At 42.6% G+C, this 13,951-nt stretch overlaps 1 protein-coding gene across 1 annotated transcript in view; it reads left to right on the top strand.

Moving 5' to 3' along the window:
* The window catches only part of INO80 (INO80 complex ATPase subunit), a 107,647-nt gene that overhangs the window by 37,676 nt on the left and 56,020 nt on the right, over positions 1-13,951 (top strand). The window contains exons 8-15 of the mRNA XM_075192542.1: positions 8,656-8,709; positions 8,931-9,134; positions 9,667-9,853; positions 10,645-10,712; positions 12,039-12,248; positions 12,412-12,492; positions 13,148-13,243; positions 13,523-13,582. Coding sequence (XP_075048643.1) covers positions 8,656-8,709; positions 8,931-9,134; positions 9,667-9,853; positions 10,645-10,712; positions 12,039-12,248; positions 12,412-12,492; positions 13,148-13,243; positions 13,523-13,582 — 960 coding nt within the window. The remainder of the gene's footprint in view (positions 1-8,655; positions 8,710-8,930; positions 9,135-9,666; positions 9,854-10,644; positions 10,713-12,038; positions 12,249-12,411; positions 12,493-13,147; positions 13,244-13,522; positions 13,583-13,951) is intronic.

Genomic DNA, 13,951 nt, shown 5'->3' with positions numbered 1-13,951 from the left:
ATTCGGAAGTTTCCATTTAGATTGGAGATCGGCGAAAGGCAAGACCCCAGACGCGTCCACCAGCTGGCCAACCCTGCGGAGCCCCGCCCCAGTCCAATGTCTGAATGTCTGTCTAGCAAGTCCTGGGGGAAACCCCGGGTTGTCAAATATCTGGGTCAAAGGCGAGTGTCGTGAGGAAATGTGGGAAACCGAGCGCAATCTGGCCCATCTAGCCAGAGTTGGTGTAACAGTCGGGTGAATGACTTTAGGGAGTGGGTGCAGCCATGTTGAAAATTGAAGTGCCTTGCCTGCAACGTAGCTCTCGATCCAGACCCACTGTTTGTCCAGTCTCTGTCTCGTCCAGTCCACCACCCTATTTAACATAGCCGCATCGTAATATAATGCAAAGTTGGGGAGTTGTAGTCCCCCAGCGTGCTTGCGCATATAAAGTGTATCATGTTTAAACCGGGGGCGTCTACCCTTCCACACAAAATCCCTGACTGCTTTATGTAACGTCTTAAACCAATAAGTGGGGAGGTGTATGGGGAGCGTTTGAAGCAAGTAGAGGATCCGTGGTAATACATTCATTTTAACCACATTGACTCTGCCTATCAGGGAAAAGCCTTTTGGCACCAGTTTCTCAAGTCCCTACAAATTGAGCTGGTGATAGGAGTAAAATTGTCTTCAAAAATCTTTGTGTTGTCTTTGTTGATAAACACCCCCAAATATTTGAGTCGTGATGGATGCCACGTGAATGAGAATGCTGGCTTCAGGCCTTCAACTACTGCCTCGGGCGCAGAGATGTTGAGAGCTACCGATTTTGAGTAGTTAATTTTAAAGCCAGATAGCTCGCCATATTGCTGAAATTCTGATAGTAAATTAGGGATCGAAACCACAGGGTTAGTGAGTATTGCCAGGAGGTCATCCGCGAATAGGGCCAATTTAAAGCTTTTGTCCTCCATCTGTAGACCAGAGATATCAGGGTTTGCCCGGATAGAGCGGGCCAATGCTTCCATACACAAGATAAAAATCAAAGGAGACAAAGGACATCCCTGTCTGGTACCGTTAGATATTATAATGGGTTCTAAAAGTTCCCCATTTACTCTGACCCTTGCAGTTGGCTGCGTATACAAGGCGGCAATTCGAGCCATACTCCGAGGGCCTAAGCCCATGTGACTAAATACCCCCTTCATAAATTCCCAATCTACTCTGTCAAATGCCTTTTCGGCATCTGTGGATAGTAAAACTGTTGGGATATTGGCAGTATGCGCATATTGTACTAAATTGATTATCTTAGTGGTGTTGTCCCTCGCCTCCCTCCCTGGAACAAACCCCACCTGGTCAGAGTGAATGATTTGGGTCAAATATGGTTTTAATCTATTTGCTATCAGCTTAGCGTAAAGCTTAATGTCCCCATTAAGTAGAGAGATGGGCCTATAACTAGCACATGAAGCTGGATCTTTCCCTTCTTTTGGCAATACGGTAATCTGAGCAGCTAGCGTTTGAGGGGAAAAGTGTTTCTGGGCAGAAATAGAGTTAAAGGCCTGTAGCAAGAGAGGGGCTAGCTGTGCTTTGAAAGTTTTGTAGTAAAGAATGGTGAAACCATCCGGCCCCGGGCTTTTCCCTGATGGTGTCGTCTTGATCGCCTCTTCCAGTTCCTCGATCTTAAAGGGTTCTTCTAATAATTGTACGGCATCCTCATCTAATGTGGGAAAATCTATGCGCTTAAGGTATTCTGCTATGCGAGCCTGTTTGGTCGGGTGGTTAGCTGTGTTCAGCGTGTCGAACAAATTGTAAAGCTTAGTGTAATAGGTCTGGAACGCCCCAGCAATATCAGTGGTGTGAACTAGTGTGGACCCTGCGTCTGTCTTAATCTGAGGAATATATAGTTGGGCTCTCTGTTTGCGCAGAGCACGCGCCAGAAGCTTCCCTGGTTTATCTCCCCACTGATAAAACTGGTTCTGACATCTACGTAGGTCGTGTTTAATTTTATCTGACATTAATTGGTTCAGAGTCTTCCTGGTTTCTGTCAATTCTGTCATAACAGAGGGATCTAAGAAAGATTTGTGTCGCGTTTCTAGTGTCTTGATTTTTTCTAGGAGTGAGTCCCTATATGCTATTCTTTCTCGCTTTCTGATCGCACCTATTTGGATAAGTTTACCTCGTATAACGCATTTATGAGCTTCCCATAAAGATATCTTTGAAATGTCAGGGGTGTCATTAGTCTGGACATAATCCGTAATGGCCTCTTCTATCACTGTCTTGTTATGCGCTTCCTGGATTAAGAGCTCGTTTAGCCTCCAGGTGAAAGGTCTACTTCCTGTCCTGGAAATAGAGAGCGTCAGATACACCGGCGCATGGTCAGACCATGTAATCTGGCCTATAGCTACTTCTGATATCAGGGGCAAATGGTTGTGAGTGAGAAAGAAATAGTCCAGTCTCGAATATGTATTATGTGAATGCGAAAAGAAAGTATAGTCGCGGTCTGTGGGGTGTTTGAGACGCCATGCGTCGACCAGCTGGTGTTCGTGCAAAGTACGTCTTACCCTTCGATACAGCTTACCGGCCAATCTAGCAGATCCCGAAGATGAGTCCGTCGGGGGATGCAGAACCCAGTTGAAATCTCCGCCTGTTATGGTGATGCCCTTCTTCATCGATTCCACTTTATCCAGAAGCTTTTCTAGAAATACAGGTTGATTAGAATTCGGACCATAGATGTTGACAAACGTATACATTTGGGAGGAGATTGTACATGTCACTGCCAGGCCTCTGCCTTCTTGTAATGTATGTGAGTCTATATTCTGAACAGGTAGACGACTAGACATGAGAATTGCCACTCCCAAGGACTTGTTTCCTGCATTATCACTTGTGAAGACATACGGGAACTGGCGACTGTGCAACCTAGGAGCAAAACCTTGTTTAAAATGGGTTTCCTGTATGAAGGCTACGTCAATTTTTTTAGCTATGAGGTCGCGCAATAGACGGGACCGTTTTTCGGGGATATTCAAACCCTTGACATTAAGGGTAACACATTTGAGTCTACCCACCATTGCCAAGCAGTTCTAAGTGATTACGTGTGTACCACCACAAAGGGGAAAGAGGTATGAACCCGTAAGTAGATTGTAGTTGGGGAAAGTTAGAAAAAGTAGGGATAAGGGGGAAGGAAAGAGGGTCAGGAAGCCATAAATGCTTAAACTGAAGTATCAGTATCAACAGAGAACTAAGAATCTTTGGCACGTTTATAAGACCGTTCCGGCAAACCATGTAGGACCGTGGTCCAGACATGACCCGGAATATAACACTCGGTCTTAGAGCCCTGACGAGAACAGCAAACAGCAACAATCAAACAAACATAAATAAATGTTCCGCACCTCACCCCCAGCAGAGCCCTGGGTGATCTCAACCCAGGCCCTTGCCCAGCAGAGAGGCGCAGAACCTACACTGCACATATGTACTAACAAATCTAATTTTGTGAAACATTAAGCATGAACACATAACTTATCAAAAATACTTGAACAATATAACAGTAGAAAACTTTAGAGAACTTTAGAAAAATGATGATGGGCTAAACAGATCAATAATGGACACCAGCAGTTTAGAATAGCACATTAGGGATGAAGAATATAAAATAGACAAAAATAAAATAAGGATATTAAGGATATTCTCGCCCAAGGAAAACAGTCTACAATAGAAGGCCTTCAACAGGGTCTTAGGAGAGGTCTTCCTCCGAGGAATGGATATTCGCACTCAGTTGTGCATGATCAAGTGTTCCCTTGCGCCTGCTGATTTAAACGCTTTTGCGGTGACCGTTTAGATCTACTTGAAAGTTGGAATCTATCGTCGTGTTGTGCCTCCATTACCGGGTATAGACGTTGATGGGACTCCTGCCATTCAGCTAGAGCAATTAGTGGAATGCTCAAGGTGGAGCAGAAGTCCGGCAAGTCCGGCGGAATCCTGAGGACTGCTGACTTTCCCTCATGTGTAACTTGCAGTTGGAGCGGAAAGCCCCATCTGTATTTAATTGATTTTTTCCGGAGCTCCTCCGTGAGGGGTTTAAGCTGCCTCCGAAATTGTAGAGTTTGCCAGGAGAGGTCTTGGAATATGTGGATTTCCTGACCGTTGAACTCCAATCCTTGGAGACCCCTTAGCTTGCGTACAATCTCATCCTTCTGCGTGTAGTAATGGAGTCGGCATATAACATCTCTAGGCCTTTCCGTTGGGGCCCCCCTTGGGCGTAGTGCCCTATGCGCTCTGTCAAATACAATTGTATTGTCTGATGGTAATTCCAGGACCTCATTGAACACCTTTGTCAAAGCGTCTATCAGGCCCTGTGGGGGGACATCCTCCGGCAAACCCCGTATTCGTAAGTTGTTCCGACGACCCCGATTATCTAAATCATCTATCTTTTGCTGGAATCCTTGCAGAGCCTTAGCTTGTTCCGCCACCGTCTTTTCTAGAGCTGTAACACGTTCATCTCCCTTTTCCTTGTGTTCTTCAAGGGCCACCAGGCGATGGCCAAGGTGGGCGATGTCTGCTTGCAGTGTGGCCACTTCTTGGTGGACAATCTCTTGCAATTTTGCTTCCAGCGCTTCAAAATCTTTTTTGGAGGGTAGCTCTTGCTTAGTCGGGAGAGACTTAAGCATTTGTAGGACCTGTGACAGATCCTGTTGATCTGCTACCCCAGTCCCCTTCTGACGGTGTGTGTCATCCTGGCGTGTGTCAGGCGATGTTGAGCCAGAAGCAGCAGAAGGAGATGTCATCTCTGGTTCTTCCACGGCCACAGGAATTTGTAAATATGAGCGAAGATCGGAACGTTGAGGGGTCTCCTGGGTTTTTTTATGGTTTTTTTTGGCCGAGCTTTTTCGGTCTTTGCCCATCAAGGCGATCCTAAGCGTGTTCAGCGACTTGTTCAAAGTATAATAATCATTGCAGGTAGTACATACTGTTGTGGTAAGATTGCCGCTATCTGCGTCTCCTCATGATTGGTCTAGGCAGCCATCCCGCAGAACGCGGCCCGCAGTCTGTTTAAAGGAATATTACAGTATGTCCAGTGCGCCCCTGTCTGGCCAGAGAGCTAACCTCCATAGAACAGACTTGAAGAATTTATGTACTGGTAGATTTTGGATGGGTAATGTAGTAACGGAAAACTGCCACCAGATGTCAGTGTTGCTACATCAGAGTAAATGTTTCCACTGAGAGAGGCCTGTTTGCAGGTGAATCTATTCTTTCTGTGGATCTGTATTTCAAAGCTGCTATCTGTGGAGGACTAACCTCCTTCAGCCAGACAATATAGATAGATAGTTAACTTGTACCTTGAGGCCAAAGTGACAGCATCTGGGATCAGATTCTGGTCTGTGTTGTGGCAGGTGCTGAGGCGCTAGCAGGCAGATGGCTTAGTTTGCCCCGCTGTATCAGAAGAGCCGACAGACCTTGGCACTCCCGGCGGCGCCACCGCGACCACCCACAGCCTCACCTCCGTGGTTCAGGGGAGCGCTGGAGGGTCCCTCCTTCCGCTTACGAATATCGGCAGCTGCGCCTGCAGGGCTGTCCCGCCGAGAAGGACTCCGCCTGGACCCCCGACAAACCGGAGCTGCTGGACACCCGCCGGAGAGGTAAGCCTTGGCTAGACTTACTGGTGGTGATCAGTCTCTGGAAGACACGAGGCGGGTTAGGCCGCACTCCCAGGTATCAGATGTAGGGCAGAGCCTCGGGTGTTTGAGGGCTCAGATTGTCGCTTGGATGCACCGTGGAACAATTCCGCCCACGTGTGGATTGTGAGCGCACCCCTGTATTGGATATTGAGGGGTTCTATGTAGTTTGGAGCAGGAGCTCACTCCTAACGCGTCTGACTCGAATGGCCGCCAAGCCACGCCCCCTGATTGTTTCATATTTGATAGATATGCTGGTAAAGGCCTGATACAGGGAGGTTTCAATTCACTTTCTTCAGCTTATGATTTAGCTTCTGGAATTACAGTGTGGAAACCACCATTTCAGATAGCATTATGGTGGTTTCCACACTGAAGTGATGGATAGTTATCTCAAAAACCAAGTGTGAAGATACCGTCTTTATCTGTCCCAATTATAGCTACTTCACTCTGGCTGACCACCCTGGGTTCCTTACTATGGCAAGGAAGCATACCCAGTACCTTCTAGGGTTCTTACAGTCACTCAGGCAAATGAAGTTACAATGGTACAACAGTACAATTATTGCAATAAAAACACTAGACTACTATATACAAACAGTTAATAAATGCCAGGCAAGTTTACCACACTATCTGTCCCTTACCCCTAGCTTAAGGAATTATAGTCACCCGGATGTCTTAGCAGAGTGTTCAGTCCAGCACTCTGGAGTTCTTCCCAGGATCAAATTGAAAAGAAAATAACCAGCATTCCTGGATCTCACTCTTTCCTCTATACCCTGAAGATTTCCCATTCTCCAGGGCCTGGATCAGGGGTGGCCTTAGACAGCGGGATCTTCTGAGAGTGACTGTTACAGGGCTGTCCATTCTCATCCCAATACATCCCTTGGTCCCCTGCTGGGATGACTCCAAGAAGTCTGGTGCAATACAACCTGAGCCAATGGGGACATATTTAAGTTAGTTAAGGGGCAAGGCCAAGATGATTAAAGGACACTCCTAGTATTGACCCCTTACAAGCTTTTTCAGTCATAACTAGCTTCCAGCTGATCTGGACTTCCTGTAGAGTAAAGAGGAGGAGGATGAACCACCCCCTTGCCTGTATCCTGTAACTGTACCCCACCTGATCCTTACCCATAACCCACCTGGCATCAATTTAAGAACAATGCATACCAGCATCAGCGCAATAACAACAAACACATTTTTACAATGGGTAACATAGAATGAAAGTCTCCTGTATAGGTATGGCTACAATGTCCCCTTATCCTATGTAATTAGAAACTGAATTTGCACTCTGGTGTGCTGGGGAACATGAACAGGGCTATAAAAAGTACATGTTATACTCCACATTATGTGAGAAATGAGGGACAGGCTGGGTGATATCAAACTCGTTTCGTCACCAAGTAGTCAGGGTTCATATGGACAATATCACTGTAGTGGCTGATCTAAACCATTGGGTGCACTTGCTCCCAGGCCATAAGGGAAAGATCTCTCATCCTGCAGTGAGTGGAATGCCTTGTACTGTCCGTTGTAGTGACCTACAATCAAGGGGTGGACAACTGGGAGGTGAACTTCCTAAGCCGCCAGCTTTCTCTGGGCCCAACAAAGCTGGTTTTGAGACATGGCTCTTAAAGCCCTGAACATGCCAGCCCAATTATTGAGAGCTTGACACAGATAAAGAAGCTCTTTTCTTCCCATGTATATCATAAGGTTTAGAAATCCTGTTGTGCGCAATGGATTTTTCCAGCCAAGGGTTTTTTTATTTTTTCATTTTAACCTGGAAAAATGCTTGGTTCTGACATTTAAGTGTTTTAAAATGCTAGTTGGCGCTTTACAGCTAGCAGGCCATGTTAGACCATCCTTCTGCACTTCTTCAACGCCATGGAACTTTAACCTGAAGGTCCTGGGTGCTTCTTTTGTTCCCCATTGTTCTGTTCCCTTCTGTTTTCTCACCTGGAAGCTCATTTTTATTGTAGCTATTTTGTCAGCTAGGCAGGCGTCTGATCTAGCAGCACTTTCCTCTAAGTTTAAGTAGCCTGGTTTTCAATGAAAACAAGGTATTCCTTCATATGATACCTCATTCCAATCTAAGATTGATTTGGGCTTCAACATCAACCAGGAACTAGATGAACCATCTTTTGTGCCCTTTACCCTATCATTTGTAAACAGGCGGCATTTCACTCCTGCAGATCAATCTGTCCAAGAGTCTGGAATTCCATCGGTTGGATGCTCTCTTTGTCTCTATAAGAGGGACATAAAAAGGGACGCTGTGCCTACTCTCAGTCAAACGCCTGCTGGATTAGGACCGCAGTCTAGCAGGTCTATTATACATTCAGGGTACTGACCCATTCTGGGCTAACATCATCGTTGATCATTGTGGTCTGTCCATCGTGGGTGGTACATCATAGGCTGTCGACACTTTGTGTATGTAGAGCCGCCATTTTTTCTCGCATACCTAAAGTTTAAAAACTGGAAGCTTCTACCTCTGTAGATGTTGCCTATTATAGCATTGTCCTCTTGGTGGCTGATCATTGTAGCATATGTCCGCTCCTGTTGAGAAGGGTGCAGAACATCTCACTGTGTATTTCTCAGTACTACATTCGTTAAATCCTTTTTGTTGAGCTGTAGGGGGAATCGGACCCACCCACCTAGTAATGCGTCTTTTTGGGGGAAGGAGCAGGACAGTTATAGAAAGAGGATGAGTAAGTTCTTAATTATTAAAATGCCCTTCTTCCTAGCAGTAAACCTAACCTACCATCTGTACATAAAACTGTAATCTGCTCCTATTATCTGATATCGGGTGCTAGTTCTCATTTAATGGCTGCTTTACAAGGAGAACAAGTAAATCCATAGCTCTACAGTTGCCTGAGCTGGCTCTATGCTATATTGGGGGTGGTGTGCTCCTATTTACTGTATGAAAGGGCCATGTTCTTTCAAAAAAAGGGGTTGCACTTTTTGTAGAACTGGTTTATTGTTTTTTTTAGTGTCAATGGTATTGTTGTACTGTCAGCCACAATAATAATTACCTCCTATTTTCCAGGCCTACAAGCAAAAAGTTACAGCCCGCAACTTACTGTTGACTAACAGCAAAAAGGTGAGTGATTTTTCAATCAAGAATTAAAGCGCATAAGGTTTGAATACTAGGTACCACTAGTAAATAAGATCTGTTTAGTCCAGGTAAGTTTCTGGCTGCCAACAAAATGAGACCAGCTATAAGAGAGGGTAATTAATCATATCATTTTTGCAAAATAAATAGCAATAAACATTTTTCTCTATATCCTTCTTATTTTTACTTTTTTTCATTTCCCCCTTCAGCTGGCTCATCAGTGCATGCGGGAGGTGCGCAGAGCTGCTATCCAAGCACAGAAGAACTGCAAGGAAACTCTTCCACGAGCCCGCAGACTGACCAAGGAAATGTCACTATATTGGAAGAAGTACGACAAGGTGGAGAAAGAGCATCGTAAACGGGCAGAGAAAGAGGCCTTAGAACAGCGCAAATTGGATGATGAAATGAGGGAGGTAAGAAGGAGCAGTATTACTATTCATTTACCTTACATTTAAAAGTAGTGGGTAGAACAGTACATAAACACTATAACCAACATTTCCCATATTGTAAAGACATTTTCCAAATATAGTGTACTTAATAGAATGAGATGAGTCTCTGCTATTTCTCTTGCTGTCATTGTCAGGATAATTTTCATATTTCATGCCAGTACAACTTGTTGACACATCGGATACCCATACAGAAATGCGTTGTGCTCTCAAGCCATTTATGAAATATCAGTAAAGGAAAGGACAAGTAAAAAGGGGAGTTATTTGTGCAATCCATGACTGGTTATTGTTCAACAACTCCAGATATACTACTATGTTTCTTTTACTCTTCTTTAAAAAAATAATAATAATAAAAAAAAAAAATAATAATTTTGACTAAAACCTGCACACTGAAAATTCTTATAAGATGTGTCATACTTTTTAGTTTAATGAATTCTGTGATTGTATATCTCAGTAGTTTTACACTAACAACCTTAACTTTTGTTTGATATGTATCCAGGCTAAGAGACAACAGAGAAAGCTAAACTTCTTGATAACACAAACAGAGCTATATGCACATTTTGTCAGCCGCAAGCGGGAATCTGGACCAGACGAGATACAGGAAGAGATTCTGCGCAAACTTGAAGACAGTTCAACCAATCAACAAACAGGAGGTTTCTCCACAAACATCGGCCAAGAAGATTACGGTACAAAATGGCAATGTAAAATGTTATGCTAGGTTAATAAAAATCCAATGTCTTCAAGGATTAAATTATATTGACAATTACCCTGTCACTCACATATGTCAAATGATATATCTAGTGGTCTGTACGTTAAAATCAGAAAGGGACATTTATAATTACCTTTGTATTCTTGTGTCTAATGCTGCAATGACAGGAGCTGTTTTCCTTCTTAAATTAGGACTAGTTATTGCATAGGTCCTCCGTATGTTGCTTGAAAACAGTATCAAAGGCAATGGTTGAGAGAGGTAAAAGTTCAAATCAAATTAAACAAATGTCTAAGATAGAATGTACTTTTTCATTTGTTGTTGGATAAGGCAATATTAATGTTAAATGACAAAATAAATATTCATTTAAAATATGCTTAAATGCAGACATGACTAGTGTATTTTGTAGTTTTAAGATATCGGTTACCGCAAGTTTTGTGTTTTTTTTTTTTTGCATACTCAAGGAAATGTTACATTTTGTTTTATTAGTATAACCTGGGTTTCCTTTGGTATTATTTTGGAATGAGTATCCTTTTTCTACTGTATCCTATTAACATAGTTGGTCAATAATATCAAAATGCATTTAGTGCGTCTTGTGGAAAACCTTTGAAACTGTACGATTGTAAAATTACTAATAAGCAGTGTCCTATATTTAAAAGCATAGGAAAGTGCATCTTGAAAGTTTTGTTTAAAATATTACAGCAAGTTGCCTTCAAAACATACACTAAGCATTTTATTTTAATAAAGCAGTCTGTTTACCTGGATTTTCAGACAGTGACTATTTCAAGTCTCAGGCCTTGAAGAATGCAGAAGAGGCTTTTAGGATTCACCAGGCACAGGTGAGATTTTTGCTTAATGATGTCATTTTTTTATTGACTAGTTGGCTAACATGAATTAAACAAGTGAAGATATCCTTTATAGAGTTGCTTGTCCTGTTTCTTTCTCCTTCAGAATCACTTGCTGAAAGTTTTTAATGCAGTATAATATGTAGGGTTATTATAGAGTAGGTGTTTTGCTGTACACAAAACTACAGTTAATATATAAAGATGCCACAATATTTTCCTGAATTAGAATAGTTTTTAAATATAAATAATGTTTTTTTTTCCTCTCTCATCCAGTCTGGGGGACACTGCTTACCATGGGGTTGTGGAGGGAGCTTGGGGAGTTGGCACCTAACTAGTTAACTTTTAGTACTGCCGACAGACCCCTCCCCTCTACAATCCCCCTGCCCCCTCTTGTTCAGTTTTTTTTAGCTGCCCGCAGAGTTGGGCAGTGTTTTTTAGTACTTAGTGTAATTTTATTCTTTTATTTCATTCTTTTCGTTTTTATTCTTTTTTTACAGGTGGCAGTGCTGGAGTGTGTTCTACTATAGAGAACACACTCACAGCAGTAGCAGCGCAGGCACTCCCCTGTCAGTTGGGAGCCAGCGGCTCCTTTCCTGGAGGAAGTTAAAAATGGCGCTTAAAAATTTGAAAGGACTCGCAGCAGCTGAAATGAGAAGCCTATTTATAACATTAGCCGAGGTGCCAAACCAACAGTCTGTTTCATCAAAGCGTGTTAGGCAGTGGGCAGTGATGATAGCAGCTCAGTTCTGTTACAGTTTTCTAAGCTTGGTGGAAAAATAGTATTCAATAGTCTCGCTCTGCAAAATGAAATCCTGCACTGTGCTGCCAGACTAAGAGCACCTGTGGCCTTCCTATGCTCAGTAAGGAATGCTTTTGCTCCACTAAACTTCTGCTCCTCGTCTCTGAAATGCCCATGCACTTTGGCAGGTACATGTGTACAAAGCAAGGTGTACAGCAAAGAGGTTGTTGCACTGCTAGTTGTCCGTTTGTGCGGTGTAAATTACCTCAATAGACTTAAGAAGCTTGACCATTCTCTGCATTTCTGAATCACACTTGACCTTGTCAACATGTACCCAGTTGCTAAAATTCCCCTATATGCTAAAATTCCAACACAATCTCTTCCAGACTTTCACAGCTGCAGTCTGTACTCAAATGTTGCTGATCTCATAATCTTCTACTCTTCTCTGTCATTTTAACTATAAAATAATAAACATAACTTTTTTTTTTTAATGCGTATTTTATTACAGACAATGCTGCCATAATACAGCTTCTGTATAAATAGTGTGTTGTTTCTATTGACATGTGTCTGTTTCACTTCAGACAAGGTCCTTTGATGAAGATTCCAAGGAAAGTAGGATAGCAGCTTTACGGGTGGCTAACAAATCTGAATCGGGCTTTGGAGAGAGTTACAGTCTGGCTAATCCCTCTATAAGAGCAGGAGAGGATATTCCGCAGCCCACCATTTTTAATGGAAAACTCAAAGGGTACCAGTTAAAAGGCATGAACTGGCTGGCAAACTTATATGAACAGGTAACAACACACTAGTAGGGATACTACTACTAATGATTTTTAAGAAAGTACTTTTTAAAGTATTCAAATGCATAGTGAAATTTGCTGGCTGCATGGCTAAATTTAGAGGTAGAACTTTAATTAAAGTGGCAATAATTTATTTTATTTATTATTTTCATTTTAGGGTATTAATGGGATCCTGGCTGATGAGATGGGCTTGGGAAAAACTGTTCAGAGCATAGCTCTTTTAGCACATCTTGCAGAGGTAAGGGCAATGTCTATCATTCAAACAGATTTAGGTGAGGTAAATGTGGATGCTGTGCGCTTTCCAGAACAAGCAAGATTACTATTCTGCCCCATTAAAGTCTATGACAATAAATAGACCTAATAACAGTCTTAATGTGTCTCTTTTTTTTTAATTTAATCAGGATTATGTCAAACAAACCTAGTAGATTTGTGAAACACTGAGGAATACATGGGGAAGGAAGTGTCTGACATGCCGAAGCTGTACAAATCGTACAATTCTGTTAAAGATAACAGAGGCATGAACTAAATTGTGGAATGCTACACAGCATGAATCAACATTTACTATAATATCTGTAGAATAAAAAGTCCAAATGCAGAATGTTTAATGAAAAGTCATTTTATGTTGATTATATTAAAGGGAAGATACCTCCGTTCCTCTTACAGCCCTGACTGAAATCTGGGAAGGTGGTAATGGGAGAACCAATCACAATTACAAATTGAATTTGCTGGTTTTGTATTATAGGACTGACGTAGCCCTGGAAGATATTGCTGCATGTAGCAACACGCGGTTCTCCAGCTAGGAAGGGGGTGTACTACTTACTAGGTGGTAGTGCAGCTTTAATGTTTTCACAGATATTGCCTCTTAAATTGATTTTTCTTTTTTCTATATCCAGAGAGAGAACATCTGGGGCCCCTTTCTAATTATTTCACCTGCCTCAACACTGAACAATTGGCATCAGGAGTTTTCAAGATTTGTACCCAGGTTCAAGGTAAGGGAAGTATTAAAAGTATTATCAGATAAAACTGCTTAGAGTCTGAATTTCTTTTATCATTCTGCTTCAGCGCTACATCGTGCTGTCAGTAAAATGCAACCCAAGATGCCATGCTGTAATTCTCTTACTATGTCAGATTTACATTCACATAAATCATTAAGTAGCTGAAAAGATGATATTTGCTATTCATAAGAATTTTGACCCTAACTGTAATGAACGTTCATTTACCTTTCCACTAGACCCTCAGTTTCCTAATTATGATTGATTATTTTCTAGGTACTACCTTACTGGGGCAACCCCCATGAAAGAAAAGTAATAAGGAAATTTTGGGGCCAGGTGAGATTCAGTGAAAATATGTTTTTGCTTATTTAGATTATTATCCACAAATCAATTTGCTACTAAAGATCATTGCACGCCCTTAGGGAGGGATTCCAGTTGCCAGATAATCCCCCTCTCCAGTCAACCGTAATCAACGGCTACTGGATGCTTAAAATGAATATAGAGTGAAAGGGAAGCTCTACAAATGCTCTGGGCACTTCACTGTTTTGTGTGTAGAAGGGGAGGGGTGAGAGGTTCAGGCATCAACAGAATATACCAGTGGTCTGGTGAGTCATCAGGAACCACACTGCTCATGGAGGAGGGGAATCTGTAGCTGCCTGACCAAAGGGGAAGGATGGTCTGCCCTGTCAGATGGGACAAGGAGGC

The sequence above is a fragment of the Mixophyes fleayi genome, chromosome 12 (genome assembly GCF_038048845.1).
Source record: "Mixophyes fleayi isolate aMixFle1 chromosome 12, aMixFle1.hap1, whole genome shotgun sequence".
NCBI classification, from domain to species: Eukaryota; Metazoa; Chordata; class Amphibia; order Anura; family Limnodynastidae; genus Mixophyes; species Mixophyes fleayi.
This window is presented reverse-complemented; position numbering and strand designations above follow the sequence as displayed.